General features: G+C 32.5%; 2 protein-coding genes and 1 pseudogene across 3 annotated transcripts; 1 reads left to right on the forward strand and 2 right to left on the reverse strand.

Annotated features, from left to right (window-relative positions):
- On the reverse strand, positions 459-4,933 carry LOC109360950 (T-complex protein 1 subunit epsilon). The gene is made up of 9 exons (XM_019606190.1): positions 4,631-4,933; positions 3,173-3,491; positions 2,667-3,015; positions 2,386-2,518; positions 2,179-2,231; positions 1,766-1,868; positions 1,303-1,469; positions 956-1,069; positions 459-808 (listed from the first exon to the last, which is right to left on the reverse strand). Exons 1-9 carry the CDS (start codon positions 4,827-4,829, stop codon positions 638-640), a joined length of 1,608 nt encoding a protein of 535 aa, XP_019461735.1. The 5' UTR covers positions 4,830-4,933; the 3' UTR covers positions 459-637.
- Positions 5,532-12,665, forward strand: LOC109359245. Of its 2 annotated transcripts, XM_019603834.1 has the most exons (14): positions 5,532-5,732; positions 5,818-5,886; positions 6,376-6,448; positions 7,621-7,763; positions 8,085-8,186; positions 8,736-8,807; positions 8,903-8,991; positions 9,082-9,163; positions 9,272-9,364; positions 9,586-9,650; positions 10,267-10,279; positions 10,363-10,443; positions 11,886-11,994; positions 12,090-12,663. In XM_019603834.1, exons 1-14 carry the CDS (start codon positions 5,607-5,609, stop codon positions 12,188-12,190), a joined length of 1,218 nt encoding a protein of 405 aa, XP_019459379.1. In that variant the 5' UTR covers positions 5,532-5,606; the 3' UTR covers positions 12,191-12,663. The 2 variants fall into 2 exon arrangements, with proteins under 2 accessions (XP_019459379.1, XP_019459380.1); XM_019603835.1 differs by lacking the exon at positions 5,818-5,886 and having other exon boundaries at positions 12,090-12,665.
- On the reverse strand, positions 14,561-16,535 carry LOC109360115 (annotated as a pseudogene).

Consider the following 18,900-nt stretch of genomic DNA (forward strand, 5'->3'; position numbering starts at 1 on the left):
AAAAATTATATTCAAGTTTAAAATACAACTTAAAGCAAATTTATCATTTTTGACAATAATTTTCAATTTGATCCCTCTAGATTTGAAGCAGGTTGGTTATTGCACCAAAAGTTTCATCCAAAGTTTTGAAGGAAAAATGGAGTCCTAATTATGGTAAAGTGGATTCCTTTAAAAACCAACTCGCAAATGCCTAAAATGAAAACGAAAACGCAAGCAGCAATCAAATTCAAATGAAGGCGACCGACATGCCAATTCCATCGGGAATTTCAAACGAGCGCGCTCAAGACCACACACACCTTCGCTTGAGGACTCCCAATGCCATCACCAAGACACCAGTGGATAACCATTTTACAAGAACCAAAAATAAGAACAAGCTCATAAATTTCCCTAAGCCAGAAAACAGTCACAAGCTCTAAACTAAAATGAACTATAATCTATATCATAATGATCAATATTAATAAAAGTAACAAATGCATCAGCCAAAGAAACAATCAACCACCTACAATATGAAATCATACCAAAATCTTACATAGTTTCACCAGGTGAACATACAGAAACTGGCCAAAAGATCATAAACCAAACGAGCCCCCATGAAATACTAGCGAGCAAGAAATACAGGAGTGCAAAACTAAAAACATCAATACTCAGATGGGGAAATAACATCATCAATCTTCAGTATCATCTTGACGACTTGCGTTGCGAGCAAGATCTGTTGCTGCTTTCCAATCAAAGTTTCGAAGACATTTTGCTCACGCATGTCATTAGTGCCAACATCATTGCAATCAATGCCAAAGTGAGGATAATTATCCTGAAGGTAGAGCTAAGGTTAGTGCTACTATATAAACAGAAGTAGATTGTAACCAAGTACATATATATAACATGGTGAGAATTCACATGTGCAGTAACTACTAAGTACTAACAAGGCTCAAAGCAGTCACAATAGCATTCAATTTACCTTTATTTGCTGAGACTTCACAGCTGATAATGTTTCAATTGGTTGGAGGCCGCTATTTTCTGCAAGGGCCATAGGGATATACTCTAAAGCATCCGCAAATGCCCGGACAGCATACTGCAGGGGAAATAAAAAACGAATAATAAATAAAGTTCCGGTAATGACCAAACAAAAGTAAATTTATGATGAAACTACATTTGACTCATTATCACTATAAACTCTACGCTGCTAGTAAAGAGCAGTGTTTTTGGCTAGCTTTTTTAAACACGTGGCATCATATGATTGATTGGGGGAAAACTATACTGACAATGAATACAAATTAAACCCACTGAGTTTAAACATACTCATACCTGTTCCACTCCAGGATACCTATCAGCAGCTGCCTCTACGGCAATAGAGCAGGAAATTTCAGCTGAACCACCACCATATACAATAGAGTTGTTGCGGATGAGATTCCTAGCGACACACAAGGCATCGTGTATACTGCGCTTTGTCTCCTCTACGATCATTTTGTTACCTACCAAACAAAAGCATTTACTAATTTGTCAAGATTGCTAAGACATTTATTAGTCTTCAGGTTCAGAGTCTATTTTATAAAGCTCTGCACTATATCCAGTAGTTGACAGTTACAAAGCCATTAATATAGGTAAAATCAAAAGAAATCTAAAATTCACACCATGATGCAATAAATTAGCAAAAAAAATATTGAACCACAGGGCATTTAGAAAATTATCTTTCTCCAACAAGACATGTGGTTACATAAAATGAAAAAAAAAAAACAGTGAAATAAAGGGGGAAATTACAGGTCCTCACCTCCACGAATGAATATTGTTACAGCCCTTGAATTTGCACAATGCTCAATGTACAGCATTCGGTCTTTGGTTGTACCAAAGGATTTCTCTCGAACCAGGCCAGCCTTATTAAATAGATGAAAATTTAAAGTTACTTGCAGTCAAATGTACAAAACAGTGCACATGTGTCCTCAGTAAATTATTGAACCCACAATTGCATGTGAATTAATGGTACCACCACCAACAACAACAACAACAACCCAACCTTTATCCCATTAGGTGGGGTCGGCTATTAATGCTACCACTACTACATGTTCTAAATTATTGAGCCCACAATTTCATGAGAACTAATGCCCAAAAAATAGAAGAAAGAACGGAAAACTATAACAAAGATCCTGAAAACCATCAAAAAATATAAATAGAGTGATAGGATACCTTTCCCAGCTTTTCCGGAGTTAACTCCTGGAACCTAGGAACTATTCTTCCACCTGCATTTACAAATATAATGTCAATTTCCAGACAGCATAGAAAAATATCTTAGCAACAGCCAACAGTCATGACTCCTCACACACACACACACACATTTGTTTTGTAGAAAGGATTACAAACTTACGAAGAATACAAAGTTTAATTGAAATGAACCTGTTGCTATAGCTATCAATTCCAACTCAACACCACCAACCCATCTAACAGCTGGCAAGTTCCTATTCATTAAGAGATGGTTTGCTTCATCATCAAAACCCCATTGGCAGATAACCAAGGTCGCACCAACATCCTGCAAATCAAATATAATTTTAAACAAATTCTAGCAGAAGATAAGGTATATAAGTAGCCCACTGAATAAAAAACCCAATAAGCTTAAACACTAGCGAAAAGTAAGCTAACCAACTAGAAAAAATAAGAGAATCTCAACAAAATCATACCTTGCATTTTTTAACCATGTCATCAAAATATTGTTCTTCTTGTTTCCTTAATGTTTGGAACTTCTCCACTGTATCAATATCAATCTTATGCTTAGTCTTTGGTTTCGGGGGCTCAAAGGGGCAAGTCAAGATAGCAATTTTAGCATCTTCAATTTGCTTTGGCATTTGGGGATGACTCATATCCTTGTCAACAACAATTCCATATATTAACTCGGTATCTTCCAATTTACCACCAACTTTTCCTTCTACTTTAATCAGATCTAAGTTAACATCTTTTCTCTCCAGATCAGCAACAGCAAGAACAGCTTTGACAGCAATCTCAGCCAAGCTACGTTTGCACCGATTCACACTGCAATGTTTAAATGAACAACAGACATAAATTACAAAACTAGAAGCATCTTAAAAATCCAGAAATAAACTCAGTGCGGCAAAGCGAGGTATTGCAACATGCATCATAAATTCATAATAAGGTACATAAATCGGAGATTATATTAAACTGCACTTACATTTTGGAGGACAAAGTAGTCATACAAGTTTGAATCAGAGGCTCCAAATCTGTGACTCCAAATTCAAACTTGTTAGCTACGCGTTCTAGATGTTCAACAGAAATTCTGGATGCTGTTTCATAGCCCTCGGCAACCCTAATTGGATGAATTCCTCGTTCCAAGAGCCTCTCAGCTTGCTCAAGAAGAGCTCCGGCTAGCACAACAACTCCTGTGGTGCCATCACCGATTTCATAATCCTGACTCCTGGACAGCTCAACCATCAGCTTTGCAATTTGATTATCAACATCCATCTGCTCCAAGATTGTTGCTCCATCATTTGCTATAAAACATGAAGGGTTACTAGAAATTAGCAGCAACAACAAAAATGTCAGAGACAACCACTTCAAGATAGATAAGAAATAAAAAATGTCTAAACATAAATCATAAAATGCAATCAAAGGCCAATGTATCCCAATGTGACAATGATGCAGGTGCTAATTCCAAGTACTCATCAAGACACTTAAATCATGTGCTACACTTGTCAAAATAGTAGAACTCTCAGCTCATGGAAACTTCCAAATAATGTGCAGTTTACTTTATTAACATAAGGTTCGCGATTTACTTAGCAAACATAAGCTCTACTCAAATCTAGAAGAACTTAAGCAGTAGGATGCACAGATACAACATAAGACATGAATATAATATAAAACAACTATAAGATTAACATAAAAGCCCAAACCCAAAATTCAAATAGAGAAATAATACATTTAAAGTAAGCACAAGTCACAGCACAAATACTACCATTTACCTAATTATTGTGCCATTTTCATCTACTTTTGGTATAAAAATTAAAAAAAAACTAAACAAAAAATGTAAAATTAATTTAAGAGTCTCTAACACTGTCCATGAAAGCAAGCAACCACCCTTCTTTAATGAAATTAGTGGAACTCACATTTATACAACAACAACAACAAGTCTTCATCCCACTAAGTGGGATCCGGGGACTAAAGGGTATATGTCCGCAAACTTACCCCGCAGATGAAGAGACTATTTCCAGGATTTGAAGTGCTACTTCATTCGTGATCACTAAACAACAACCTTAAAGTTGCGTCGTACTCACCCTTTTTAAGGAACTCACATTTATAATCTTCGAAAAACACTTCCTTATAGTGCATTTTAAGTTAGTGATTTACTTAACCAACACAACCTCTACTCAAATTTAAAATGTCACGAGCCTCCCATTTAATAGGGTTCGCAAATCAGAGGTTGTTTCCGGGATTTGAAACCAATCTACAGTCAAATTTATACGAACTAAACCATTTACTTACACAAATATGCTCACAGAAAACACAAATAACAAAATAAAAACGTAAAATCACAATTTTTTTGTTTCACTTCACATACATTATCGATCTAAATCAGAAAAATAATAGAAAAAACAAAAGCTAGAGATATATATATATAGAGTGATGAACTGACATATGGTAACATCGCCGTCGGGACTAGAAAGCATCTTATCCATTCCTTTAGGGCCAAGAGAAGTTCTGAGGATCTGAGCGACGGCTTTCGCGGCGGAGATATTTGATTTCTGAGCATCAAGACCTCTTAACCTAGTTTTCTGATCTTGTTCCTTTATAATTATGAATGGTCTTCCATATTCATCGAAAGCTAACGCCATTGCTTAACAATATCGATAATATTCAAGATCAACAAGAATAAGAAGAGTGTTATTGAAATGAATGAAGGGATAGTAGTAACTACTATAGTATGATTTTTGAACAGAAAGTTCTCAACATTGAAGCTCTTGTGTTTGTGTTTATGCTTGTTCCAAGTTTTTCTGAATTTTCTATTATGGAAGCCCATACCCGGTATAAATAGGTTATATGTTTGGGTTAATGGGCCGGGCTGGGATGGGTTACACGAAAACTTATTATTAGACATTTCTTTACGATCTAGTAGTGTAATATTCTACCATATATTTATATATATTATGAGTGTAAAAATTTATTACATCATTAATCGTTTATTATTCATTTGTATATTCATGATAATATCAACAATTGTTAATTTAAGTTGTACATGTTTAATTTATCTTAAACAAAGTTTTGGATTGAAATTTTGTGGATGGAAAGAAATAGTCGTTGAGAAAGCTAGTCTGACCTGTGTGTTCCTGACTCATGATAGTGTAAAAAGAGCATACAATTTCTTTATTCTTTTTTTTAATTTGGAATAGGATTTAATATGTATAATACATATCTTTTTTATACTTTCACTAAATTGCTATCATTGAATTATTAAGTACTATAAATAAATAGATGATGTAAGGTAAAAAAACTTTAAACTTTTTCCATTACATATTACAATTTTCCTAATCAAACCCATTTTCAAGAGCAAGGATCCTAACCTATTTGATTGATTTTGCTAGAGTGATAATAGAAGAAGAAGGTGAAGCTCAATGGAGGAGTTACGAAAGCTTGAAAAAGTGCAAAGAATGATAAAATTCATGGATTCAAAGAACCTATTAACCTCTTCATCTTCCAATTCCTCTAACCGTTTTCTCGCTAATCTCTTTCTCTTCCTTGTTAGTCATCATTCTTAACTAACTTCCACTACTTATTTATTTCACTCAATAACAACCTCGTTTCATTTGTTTTTTTGTCTTTCAGTTAGAACCATGTGGTGAAGAACTTCGCATGAACGACAAGTTTTGTTTGGTTTCTAACCTTATGTCTAATGTTAGTTTCATTTCATTTAACTTATATATTTGCGACGAAAATATGTGAATGTATCATCCATCATTCATGTTTAATCGTGTTCAGACAAAAAAAAGTAATACAAATGAATAATAGATCAATAAGTGCTGTTTCAAGTGGTACTGCTTGATTCCCCTTAAGCAAGGTCTCGGATTCGAGTATTGTGGATGAAAAAAATATCAGCTGAGAGAGTTAGCTCACATATCCGTGTATGTCCCCGGTAGAGTTAGCCCACATATCTGTGTATGTCCTCGGTAGAGTTAGCCCACATATCTGTGTATGTCCTCGGTAGAGTTAGCCCACATATCTGTGTATGTCCTCGGTAGAGTTAGCCCACATATCTGTGTATGTCCCCGATTCCGACAGGATTACCTCTAGTGCGAGGATACCTGTGGGAAAAAAATGAATACTCTATATCTGCATTTTCATTTTATTTTCATTTTATTGATTTTCTCTGTTTTTTTTGTGCAGCTTTCAGATTCAGTTCTTGAGGAGGCATCTCTTTGGCTTACTCAGGATCTTCTCACTAAAGAAGAAAATAGTGGTAATCCATCTTATTGGACTAATTATATAGGTTGGAGTTATCCCTTTAGGTTAGGTTTAATATTTGTTTGTATATATTGAATGTTTTTGTGGCGCTGCCAATTTCGAGAATCGAACTCTTTGGTTTTACTGCCAACGAGGGGAAAATGACAGCTTAGTGTATGAGGCTCCTAGTGGAATCTAGGTAGGGTAGATGTAAGCAGACTTAACTTCACAAGAGTAGAGGTTATGTCCAAAACACATGACCGACCTTCAGGTCACAAAGCGAACAACTCTACCATTGTGTCGAGGCTTACCCTCTTATTATTTCAGGGAAAGGAAAAAATGTGCAAGTAGAAGTTGGTAAGTGGTGAGCATTTCAAACCATTTAAGGATATGTATAGATCATAGTTATTATGGTACCTGTTCATTTGTCACTATTTACGTTATCTTTATTATTATAAGCCTTTCTTTGAGGTGAACCTGATATGCGATTATGCGACATACAAAATGGCTAATTCGATAATGAGTGAACCCGATAACTGTTGTTTATATGTTGGGAGGGGAAGGGGAGAGAAACCGAATGATAAAAATGTAGAGATGAGGGAAGTTTACTAATTTTTCTCTTTCCATTTGTTTGGATGTTTAAAATCCTGTTGAACTGGGAGAATTTTGAAATGTTCATAAAATGAATGAAGGGAGGAGTGGCTCGAGGAATGTTATGAAAATCCCTCATTTTCTTTCTTCACCATGGCTTATTGAAAACCTTTACTTCCCCTCCCGTGCCATCAAATAGACATAACTATTGGTGGCATCAACCGGGTTTGTTTTGCTGAGAGATAGTAGTACTGTTCTTTCTCATCTATCATGATTTCCAAAAACTGGAAGGATACTAGGCGGAATTGGAATTTTACAACAAATTTGTTACTATCTGTAATGAGGGATGGAATTGAATGTCTTCCACCACTGTCTTTACCATGATTTTTATTTTATTTTCTGACTAGCAACTTTGAAATGTCTTGTATCAAAAGAAACCTCGAGATATGGAGGACTTTAAAGTTTAAACTAGAGTCTGCATAGTATGCAGCTGCACATTGATATGCTTACAAAACTGTGATTTCTCATGTTTTCCTTCATATGCTTTGTTGCATGTTTTCATTTTATAATATTTTGAGAGTTTTCACTTTCATTTAGGTTTTGAACAAAAAGTTGTCGGAAATGCTTTGCCTTGTTGTGATCAGATTAAAGAATATAGTTTTTCGCAAAGTTGTAATGAAAACATGGCCATGGTTGGGTTGGATTCCATGCAAAGGGCAAATTCTACCCTCGAGGATTTTGTAAGTACATACTCAAAGAATAATGTCATTGCTATCATCGTAGTATTATGTTATAATTCTCAATGATTAATTTGGAAAATGTGCAAATAGTTGCATATCAATTAGCAGTGTGAGTATGACAATTTCACAACTGATAAATGAACTTGATTCTTGTCAGAACTATACCAGGTTTTGCAATCGTTTTGCCATATTCATATATAGAATTATAGATGAATACATTTGTGCGTCCTAAATTTCTTAGTGGCTTTCTATAGACAAATAAGCGTAGCTATCTAGAACTTGTTTTGTCATTCCTTTGTTAACTTGAGCTTATTTTTTCAGTGCAGGTCCTATTTTATGTTTCATGGATTGGATGTAAGCAAGCCACAATCAATTTTTAAATACTTACCTATTCTTTCATTCACAGAGAGTTATATTTATCAGGTATGCACTTGATTCATGTTACTAAATTAAGTCACCCTTTTATTTATTCAAGTTGAATGGCGTCTTAAAAGTGTGGGGTTTCGGGTTCATAAATGGGGTTCTACTGTATGTATGTATCTAATCTATAGGAAGACCTAAAATCAAGGCTTTTGCATGGAGATGGAAGGCATAAGAGGTAGAGTGCCTCAAGCAAGTCGGAAGGCAAGTTCGGCTATGAACTGAATGAGCCTTGCTAAGGAGACGCTCAATATGTTGTAATTGGCCAGGACTCTTCGATGTCTTAGGCTTGGTCTGTATACAGCCATCAGCCTTTAACAGTTTCACAGTTGATTACTTGCCTTTTGAATGTCGAGGCAAGATTTTTGACTTAAATGATGCACATGGCTGAGGCCGAGGTCAGCCCTAGCTGCCACATCGGATTTAGAGACTTGTTCTAGTCAAATAGATACAAAAGGGTGACATGGGCTTTGAGATTGATGCATATACTTTATTTTCTTCAACTAGGAAGCATATGTTTGTTTTTGAGAATTCGTGGCTATAATGATGCAGCTAGATAAATGGAATGAGAATTTACTGCCAACATCGACCAATGCAGAGTCTGTATCCGGAGGAAAAGATGAGGTGATTGATTGCACAGTGGCAATTTGAATCTTCATTTTTAACTTTTAAGTAATAACTTATTTCTTCTTTCTTATATGATTTAATTTTTCATGCAGGAAGCAACTCAATTCTTGGTTTCTTACTCAAATGATCCAATTAAACCACTTGTGACTCTTCTCGAACGTAAAGACCTTTTGACCGAACGGTATATATCTTCTATACAATACATTTCTTGGGGAGAGTAGTTAAGGCTGAGCTTTATTTGGTTCTGTTTCTTTTTCCTTTATGTGCTAAGAATAACCGAAGAACTTAGACATGGAGTAGAGTATTGGGCTCTTGAAAGAAAGCTCTGTTTTGCGTTGATAAATGGAGAGGAGGTATGCATAATTCATGTGCACTTGTTATTCTCTCTAGACAATTTTATCGAGCCGAATTCTTGTCAAAGTTTCCAGTTTCAATTCTAAAAAAATTAATTTGCTACTCAGATTCTTGTTGAAGATGTGATGAAGGCTATTCACTTAAAGTCTTTTGATTATCGAGTGCTGAATCTTCTTCTCTATCAACTACGAGGGGCTATGGTACAATAATAAGCAAAAAATATTTAATGGATCTGCAGTATTCGTTAACTCTTGATTATATCATTATTATTTTTGCACCAAGTTACTATGTTTGTTAGACATATGATGTTCTTCTGAAACATTGGTGCTAACATAAATGTCTGCATGAAGTGAGATAAACATTGTTACGTAAATTTATGTCACTGGATTAATAATCGTGTTCTTTGGAATCTGTTTTGAAGCCTGAGGAGTTGCATATGGAGTTTCTTTCAATTTCAGAGTTCTTAGTGGAAGTTTCTGATGATCTGTAAGTGTTTTTTTTTTGTTTCAGCGGGTCGGGGGAACCATAATTTCCTTTGCATTTGGGCAGAATTTTGTATTTGCTTCTAACACGGTACCCGTTTTTTAAAGATTCTAAGGTTTAAGATTTTAGTTATTCAATAAACTCGTCGGCAATTACTTGTTGAAAATGTTTTTTACTTTCATTTTTTTAAGAATGCATTTAGGTGTGCGGAAATGTTTGAATTATACCAAAGTGCTTTTGTTTTTCATTCTTTTTACTCCAAATTCATGCTTTCTATTCCAAGAGTAATAAATAACTTTACCAAATGACTTTAATAAAGAATATAAATCCAAGTTATATGAAGAAGATTGGGGAAATATAATGAAACCTAACGGGGTCACAATTTTCGGCATGTATGTATCAGACACCATATTTTAACGGTAACTTTTGTGTACACAAAAAATTACAGTTAAAAATCGGTGTCTAATAAATACAAAACTCACTTAATTATGCAGTTTCTTCTTTGTTGTTTTCTTATGTTTCATTTGTGTGACAACCTACACATATTTATTTCAGTGTTATCCTAGTGTGCCTCAATGTTATAATTTTATTCACCGGAATTGCCATGATAATGTTGCAGGTATGACTATGAGGTGAGTTCGACGATCCAAGTTTTGTAACCAGCAGCTAGCACACTGTTTTCTGAACCTTGATTCGACTAAAATCCCTTGTGCAGGATGATGTTTTAGAGAACAATTTTAACATTTTGCGCATGTTTGTCCGAATATACGGAGCTTCAATTGCCCCATCTATGCTAGTGAGTATGTCAAATTGTGTTGCTAATTTATAATATTTCTAGGCTAAATAGGAGGGATTGACAACTTACCCATTTTCGCTGAATCTTCTTCTCTATCAACTACGAGGGGCTATGGTACAATAATAAGCAAAAAATATTTAATGGATCTGCAGTATTCGTTAACTCTTGATTATATCATTATTATTTTTGCACCAAGTTACTATGTTTGTTAGACATATGATGTTCTTCTGAAACATTGGTGCTAACATAAATGTCTGCATGAAGTGAGATAAACATTGTTACGTAAATTTATGTCACTGGATTAATAATCGTGTTCTTTGGAATCTGTTTTGAAGCCTGAGGAGTTGCATATGGAGTTTCTTTCAATTTCAGAGTTCTTAGTGGAAGTTTCTGATGATCTGTAAGTGTTTTTTTTTTGTTTCAGCGGGTCGGGGGAACCATAATTTCCTTTGCATTTGGGCAGAATTTTGTATTTGCTTCTAACACGGTACCCGTTTTTTAAAGATTCTAAGGTTTAAGATTTTAGTTATTCAATAAACTCGTCGGCAATTACTTGTTGAAAATGTTTTTTACTTTCATTTTTTTAAGAATGCATTTAGGTGTGCGGAAATGTTTGAATTATACCAAAGTGCTTTTGTTTTTCATTCTTTTTACTCCAAATTCATGCTTTCTATTCCAAGAGTAATAAATAACTTTACCAAATGACTTTAATAAAGAATATAAATCCAAGTTATATGAAGAAGATTGGGGAAATATAATGAAACCTAACGGGGTCACAATTTTCGGCATGTATGTATCAGACACCATATTTTAACGGTAACTTTTGTGTACACAAAAAATTACAGTTAAAAATCGGTGTCTAATAAATACAAAACTCACTTAATTATGCAGTTTCTTCTTTGTTGTTTTCTTATGTTTCATTTGTGTGACAACCTACACATATTTATTTCAGTGTTATCCTAGTGTGCCTCAATGTTATAATTTTATTCACCGGAATTGCCATGATAATGTTGCAGGTATGACTATGAGGTGAGTTCGACGATCCAAGTTTTGTAACCAGCAGCTAGCACACTGTTTTCTGAACCTTGATTCGACTAAAATCCCTTGTGCAGGATGATGTTTTAGAGAACAATTTTAACATTTTGCGCATGTTTGTCCGAATATACGGAGCTTCAATTGCCCCATCTATGCTAGTGAGTATGTCAAATTGTGTTGCTAATTTATAATATTTCTAGGCTAAATAGGAGGGATTGACAACTTACCCATTTTCGGAACGTTCGGTGTCAAAGTCAGCCATTGAATGGGTAAGTCGTCAATCCCTAAAACGGACTATATGAATCACTTTGTCATATTCCTCTATTAAAATTTGTGTATAATTATATTTGATTATATATATGTTTTATTAACTTTAGGATATTATGATGTCTATTTACCATTAACAGGCAAAGTGCATTAGTGAGGCTGAAGATAAATATAAAACTTTACTCGAATCGTTGGATCCGCAACTGTCTCTGAGCTACCGAAAAAGATGTGAAGAAGCCACTAGAGAAGGTAATTTGCTGGATTCACTCAAGACATTCTGGATTTCCGATAATGATTAAACCAACTATAGTCTAGTATAATTTATAGGCAACCAAATTTTTTAGGTGGACAGGTTTCCGAGCACCCTCTTGGCGCGTGGACTATTCCGACCGTGATTGTGGATGAGGAAATGTATAGATCAAAGGTGAAGTCTGATACTTCATGAATATAAACCTCAACTGTGTCACTGTCAGGCAATGATGCTAGTTTTGTGTTTTCACACATGTATCCTCATCATCTCTCAATAACACAGATCAAGTTGAATCCAGAAATATCAAGAAAGTTAGTACTTTTCGGGTCCCCATTTTTTCGGGTCTAAGATAGATCTAGCACCTAAATTTGCTGCAGTTTATCAATAGTTCAGGAGCATGAGGAAACATAGGTAATGAAACTTGAAGCAGTTATATGATTTTGGTTACATAATTTTCAACCTCTAATCTGCTTCTGAAAATGGATACACATGTTTGTTAGATATCATATACCCATGATTTTGGGGAAGTACATAATTTTTCCCTGCCCTCCAGCCTCAACTGCCAACCTTCACCTTCCCTGTTTCATCTTTCACCGGCAGATCGCGGTGGTGGAGTGATGGCAGGTGGTGGTGAGGTACACATCAACTTCAAAGTCAATTTCAAAGTCCCATATATACACATCAACTTTAGGATTCTATGCTAAAACAATCCATATGAAAGGGTAGAGCTTTGGGAATATATAATTCTATTACACAAATCATTAAATAATGTTTCTTTGTTTCTTACTTTCCAAACTTGAGTTTTTCCATATACTATGTGACATATTAAAGAAATCATTGAAAGCAAAGTTTGCTTGAAAATAATATGTTTATTATTTCTAACAATTGAGCCATGAAATAATATTTTTAATACATTTCACTAAAAAAATTGAAAGGGTTCCATTTCAAAAGAAATAAGCAATATAACACTTGTTGGGAACACTTATTTCCCAACATGTTTCACTACCAAAGTTTATCATTTGAAGATTTACTTTTGACTCAGTACTAAAGGACAATTCTTTCTCAAAATTAATTGGCAATAAAAGAAAGAGTAAATACATATTTTAGTTCTTCATATTTTTCGATTTTAGTAGTTTAGTCCTTCAAAAAAAGAAAAGACCTAAAATAGTCTCCAAAAATTTCAAATGTGGGTCAAATTAGTCTTTTTTGGGTCAAATTAGTTTCTACCAAATGTTGTAAAATATGCTAAAAATACTAATTATACTCACATTTGAAATTTTTTGGAACCATTTTAGGTTTTTTTTTTTGAACGACTAAATTAATAACATCGAAAAATATGAGGGACTAAAATGAATATTTACTCTAAAAGAAATAGTTCAATAAATATTTAAATCATTCATGAGGTAAGGAATATGAAATCTACTTTCAAATAAAAACACTAAAAGATTTTACCAATATTTTGATAAAGACTCTGATTTTAGTGGCTGGAGTTTGAATAAAGGAATTGCAAGTTTCCCATAGTACACCTCAAATACCAACATTGGGATAGGTACAAATAGCAATAAATTAAAGGCCAATGTGTTTGAAATTTGTCACCATGCAGAAAAAAGAGACAAGAGAAAGAAGACAAAATAATTTGAAGAAGAAACCCAATATTTGCTATTCTAGGATTTTCACCATAACATTAGTGGGACACAGGTACCTAGAGTCATTCCTGCTTTATGCTTTTTCCTTATGAATGTGGATCGGCTGTTCCACATTTTGTGTCTTATTGTATCTCAGTTCAATGAAAATTATCATATGTTTGAAAAAATAATTTTTGTATACTATTTGATGTGATATGATTGACTTGAAACATGGGGACAAGTTTGAAGTTTGTGGGACAGTCTGAAGCTCTTGGCCATTACATTTTAAGCTTTAGGATTCTAATGGGTCTTAATCAAGCTGAATGAGTCAAATAATGTCATCATTCAGGTCAAACCACCCCAATAATATTCCAATGCAAAAAAAAATGTCCTTAGAAAATATAATAAAAGTATAATATCAATCGGTACATTATTCAATATTCATATGTATTACTAATAAAATTTTAATAATAACTAAATATGAATAATAGATAAATTGACAATATAGAAAGTTCAAGTACTTTTTAATGAGTGTATTATCTATACATTGTTGATGTAAAAATTTATATACATTCAGTACGTCATTCATCATTGATTTGTATTAGTTTTTTTATGAGTCAATCATGATTGAAAATGAACGATGAATGATACAATGACAATGTATAAAACTCATACACTGTCAATATATATATTTTTCTTCTTTTTATTTGATATAACATGTTTTTATTAGTACATGACAAGATTTGGGACAACAATCTCGTCAGATTAATTTCATTTATTTTGATTGACTTTCAATTCAACTATTAAATTTGTGAAGATAGGTAGAAAAATACCACTACTATATAATATAATCAACCACATTGGATTATATAGCATTATAACTTTTATCAAAAGAAAGATTAGATCATATAATAGCAAAATCCACACAATCTTTTTCATCCGAGTTCGAACCTCGTGTATAGGATCACCCTTTTTTATCTTGCTTTCATGCGGCTAGACAAATTTAATATAGTGGGGCCCTTTGGGGTACCCCTTTCCTCCGGTTTATCAGCCCAGCCGAGATTTCCGACACCGGTGAGCAAGCTGGACAGCACGGTGGCCGGGAGCCGGAGCCACCGGATCTTTTTTTCCTCACAATCTCAGTAGTTGCAGTGCAAGCCAGTGTGGTCATGCAATCTACCCCACCATATCCACCTGAACCGGAAGATGTCTTTGCTGAACCGGCCGGTTCGAGGACCGAGTCGGGAGTCGGGTGTCATCAGACCGTCGTCGAGCCCTGAACCGGACAAGGGCAAGGGCATGTAGTTGCACTCGAATAGGTATCCAGAAAGAGAACCCTTTGTTCCTATGAGGTGGTTGATCTGTGAATTTATAACACAAGGGTCATAAAATGTCAGATAATTGTTGTACTCATAACACACTATCGACCTTTAACTACCCGAGAGTTTCATTGATATTTGGTATATGAAGAGTCGGTCACAAATAAGACATTAATCGTTTGTTTACGAGTTAATTTTAAAATAACAATAAAAAGAAAATGAAATGCTAAATACACTTGTAAAACAGTTCTCAAGTCTTTCTTTTCTCTTCCTTTCCCTCTGAAGAATAATTCGCAAACAAAACATAAGTCTCCGACCAAAACAATAATAATTGTATATTTTTTCAACTTATAAACTCTCTCACTCTACCATATTCATTATGAGACTTTATACTTAATATACTAACAATAAGTAATAATCATTATGCCATAAAAAAGGAAACTTTTGGCACAAGTATGAAAAAGATTAGAAATTTGGAATGAAAAACAACAATTAGAAAAAACCCAGATGAAAAATTAAATAAAATAAAGATTTAGAGTTTAAAAAAAAGAGACCTTGCAAAAAAGAGAGCAAAAATGAAATGGGTGTTGCAGATTTCTATAACAAGTGCTGCAGATATTGCCAGAGCCTCTGAAGTTCCTTGTTTGTGGCCTTTGGTTTAAAAATACCACTTTTGCACTGTTGGTATAATAGGACTATATAGAAAGAGAGAACATTAAAAATATAGTGAGCTCAAATTTTTGAATACCATAGTAAAATAAAACTATAGGTTATATATTTGACTATGGTTTCTTAAAAATAAAGTTTTCATCACTTACTTGAACAGAAGTGCAATCTATTAACTTTGCAGCATCTTCCAACCTTACAACATCATTATACACATATCTTCTAATCTGAATTAAAATGCATGAAATAATAATAATAATTTAATTTAAGACCAAGAATTTAGAAAAATAATAACTTAGTTTATTTACATTATTTGTGCAAAAGAAAAAGAAAAGACAAAAGAGAAGAACCTGTAATAGTCTATGTGAGTTATGAGGGAACAAACATTGAGGGCAAAGACTGATACAACAATCCAAACAATACACATTCTTTTCATTCTTTTTTGCTTCTTCATGAATTATGCAAGCATTGTAGAACTTTTCTGAGAGAAGCACTTGAAGAAAATGTGGAATATTTGAAGAAGAATTCAACTGTGTAAACATGAATATGAATTGAATTAACTTCAACAAAACAAGAAAAAAATACAAGGCAAAAAAAAAAAGAATAATAAAGTTGCAAGCTTAGACCTTATGAGACATATTAAAAAATTAAAAATAAAGATACCCAACATAATTTTCTTTTTTGTAATTTGAACTTTGATAATGTTTATTATATCAGAATTGAAATACAAACATAAAAAATTAAAATAGAAGATAGAAATAACAAACTTGGATGGTGTGAAATTTAAGCAATAATACATGTGAAAGTATATATACTAACCATGATTTTTGTAGTGTAATCTGAATTTTGATGTGTTTATTATGTCAATATCTTTGTGTGTAAAGGAGAAGAAAGAATTGAGGGTAGTGTTAATTTGTCCAATGGAGTAGAACACTGTAAATAAAAATTGGATTTTTAAAATAGAAGAGAGAGAGAGAGAAAGACAAATATTACTGTTACCAATGAAAGAACAGTGATGACAGAAGGAAATGGGGATGTGGTAGGGTGGGGAGGGTAGCCACAATTAAAGAGGATTGTGTCTTACAAAAAAAATCGGAAAAACTTAGTACGGAGATGTATGTAATACGTCATATTTGGAGGCAAGTTTTAATGTGTTGTCAAAATCTTATTAGTTATCTCTACACAGTTTCGTCTTCACACAAGTCTTTATTGTTACTCAACGCATAAATACAATCAGGTCTTACAAAAATAATGACTTTTTTTTAATGTAATAAAAAGTAGTGATTTTTTTAATCATTTGGGTGCATTTGGTTGCTTCTCTCATAGAGTATTACCACCTTAGAGTATTTCCAATAGATTATTTTTAATTCAACTTGTATAGATATATATATATATATAATATGTCATATTTGGAGTCATGTATATTTATATTTTTTGTGTTATCATTAATGACTAAATTTTAATTAAAATTAAATATTTAATATGTTGCTAATATTTTATTAGTTGTATATATTTGTACAAGTCTTTATCTCTCATTTATTAAGAATACTTTTTGCATAAGAGTACTTTTGTGGTAATTTTTATGAGAAAATGTGGACTGAAAAGGAAAAAATGAGAGAAAAATTATGTAGTAGATTGTGTGATAGTTAATGGAAGTCAAATAAGAATAATAATGATGTTCGATATTATAAAAAAGTTATATAGTATTCTTAATTTATGGGGATACGTATTAAATTATAAAATATTATGTGTGACCAAATAATAATAAAATTAATATTCTCTAATGAATATATTTTTAGATCAATGTTTTTTAATATGAAAATTGAAAAACATACTTTATTTTCTTTGATTTGATGGTTTGTTATTTAGTATTTCAATAAGTATTTTAAATATACTTGTTTAGAAATCTATTTATACATGTGTGTACACTTTTTTATTCATGATTTAAATAATAGTCATTTTTAAGTTCTATTTTGTGTGTGAAGAAAAGTATAGATAAGGGTAAATTACCCCTACATGTAAAGTTAGGGAAGATAACCCAAAAGTAAAAATTTATTTATATTAGAAATTATGTAAAGCTTATTATTAGAGAGAATTTAACAATAATATTCAACTCTCAACCACTTTCATAGAAGACTCAACCAAAGATGCCCACACTATTGACTAAAGTTCATTTTTGCTTAAGTTAAAGAAACATAAAAATAACTATATATGAAAAGAAAATAATATTATAGCTAACTTGATTTTCACTTATTTTGAATAATGAAAAGTAAAATGTTATATTGATTCTTTAATGACACAATAAACATTAACTTAGTCCTTAAAGAAAATGATTATCAAATAAGTCATTGAAAACTTAAATGATCACCATATGGGGTAAATTTTAGTTCAATGGAATATTTATGAGGATACCAAATAATAATTTTCAAGAATAACTAATGTGATAAAAAACTTTGTATTACGAATGCACAACTTTGTTTCTCATTTTTATTTCAGTTAAAAAAAACTTAGATTTACTTTAATTTTTTAATTAATATACTTTTTGTTTCATATATCTTTTAATATTTAAAACATACATGTAATTTAATAAATTACTAAATAATATAAAATTCAATACAATTTAACTAAAACAATTTTTTTAATAAAAAATGAAAACTAAATTAAAGAGAAATGAAGAAATAAAATGAAAAACATGAGTAATAAATAAGACATGACTATAAATAGAATATAAATATTGAATTTGAAAAACATAATATTTAAAACATGAAAAGATACATAACGATGGAGTAAATATTTCAGTTTTGAATTTAAAATTAAAAAAATTTCTTGATGTCTTAATTCAGATAATTATAGTCTTTAAACAGGAATTCTGAGTTCGGGAGTTAATAAAATGTATATTTATGTTTAACATGTTTTTTTACCTAAACATTATCTAATTTAGTTAATGTAATTTAATTTTTAGGTTCTAGTTCATTAGTTTTAGTTCTAAGTGATGATGTTAAATGACGACATGTTCAATTGTAGTATTGACACATTGTTATCAAAGATCGATTTGGAAACTAATTTAAAATTCTACTACCATATCAATACTCTTTTACTGGTATAAGATACTATTGAATTTCCAAAATTGAGGGTTCGATTACTAAGAACGACACTTGATAATACCAAAAAGTTAAAAAAATACACTTGAAAGTACCAAAAAAATAGGTTGTAAAGTGTAGGGTAAAATGTAATTTACCATCTTTTATGCTATTCTATCATGCTATAATTTGATATTGTTGTTTGGTTCCAACTG

The sequence above is a fragment of the Lupinus angustifolius genome, chromosome LG11, assembly GCF_001865875.1.
Source record: "Lupinus angustifolius cultivar Tanjil chromosome LG11, LupAngTanjil_v1.0, whole genome shotgun sequence".
In the NCBI taxonomy this organism is placed as follows: Eukaryota; Viridiplantae; Streptophyta; class Magnoliopsida; order Fabales; family Fabaceae; genus Lupinus; species Lupinus angustifolius.

What these genes read in the sequence shown, in the direction of transcription:
- LOC109360950 (XM_019606190.1), bottom strand. Translation starts at nt 4,829, where the DNA reads ATGGCGTTAGCTTTCGATGAATATGGAAGACCATTCATAATTATAAAG. An exon ending in ACATGGTTAAAAAATGCAAG is followed by an intron (nt 2,519 to 2,666) that starts GTATGATTTTGT and finishes TTTGATTTGCAG; the next exon opens with GATGTTGGTGCGACCTTGGT. An exon ending in GGTATCCTGGAGTGGAACAG is followed by an intron (nt 1,070 to 1,302) that starts GTATGAGTATGT and finishes TTTCCCCTGCAG; the next exon opens with TATGCTGTCCGGGCATTTGC.
- LOC109359245 (XM_019603834.1), top strand. Translation starts at nt 5,607, where the DNA reads ATGGAGGAGTTACGAAAGCTTGAAAAAGTGCAAAGAATGATAAAATTC. An exon ending in CAGAGAGTTATATTTATCAG is followed by an intron (nt 8,187 to 8,735) that starts GTATGCACTTGA and finishes ATAATGATGCAG; the next exon opens with CTAGATAAATGGAATGAGAA. An exon ending in ATCAACTACGAGGGGCTATG is followed by an intron (nt 9,365 to 9,585) that starts GTACAATAATAA and finishes TCTGTTTTGAAG; the next exon opens with CCTGAGGAGTTGCATATGGA.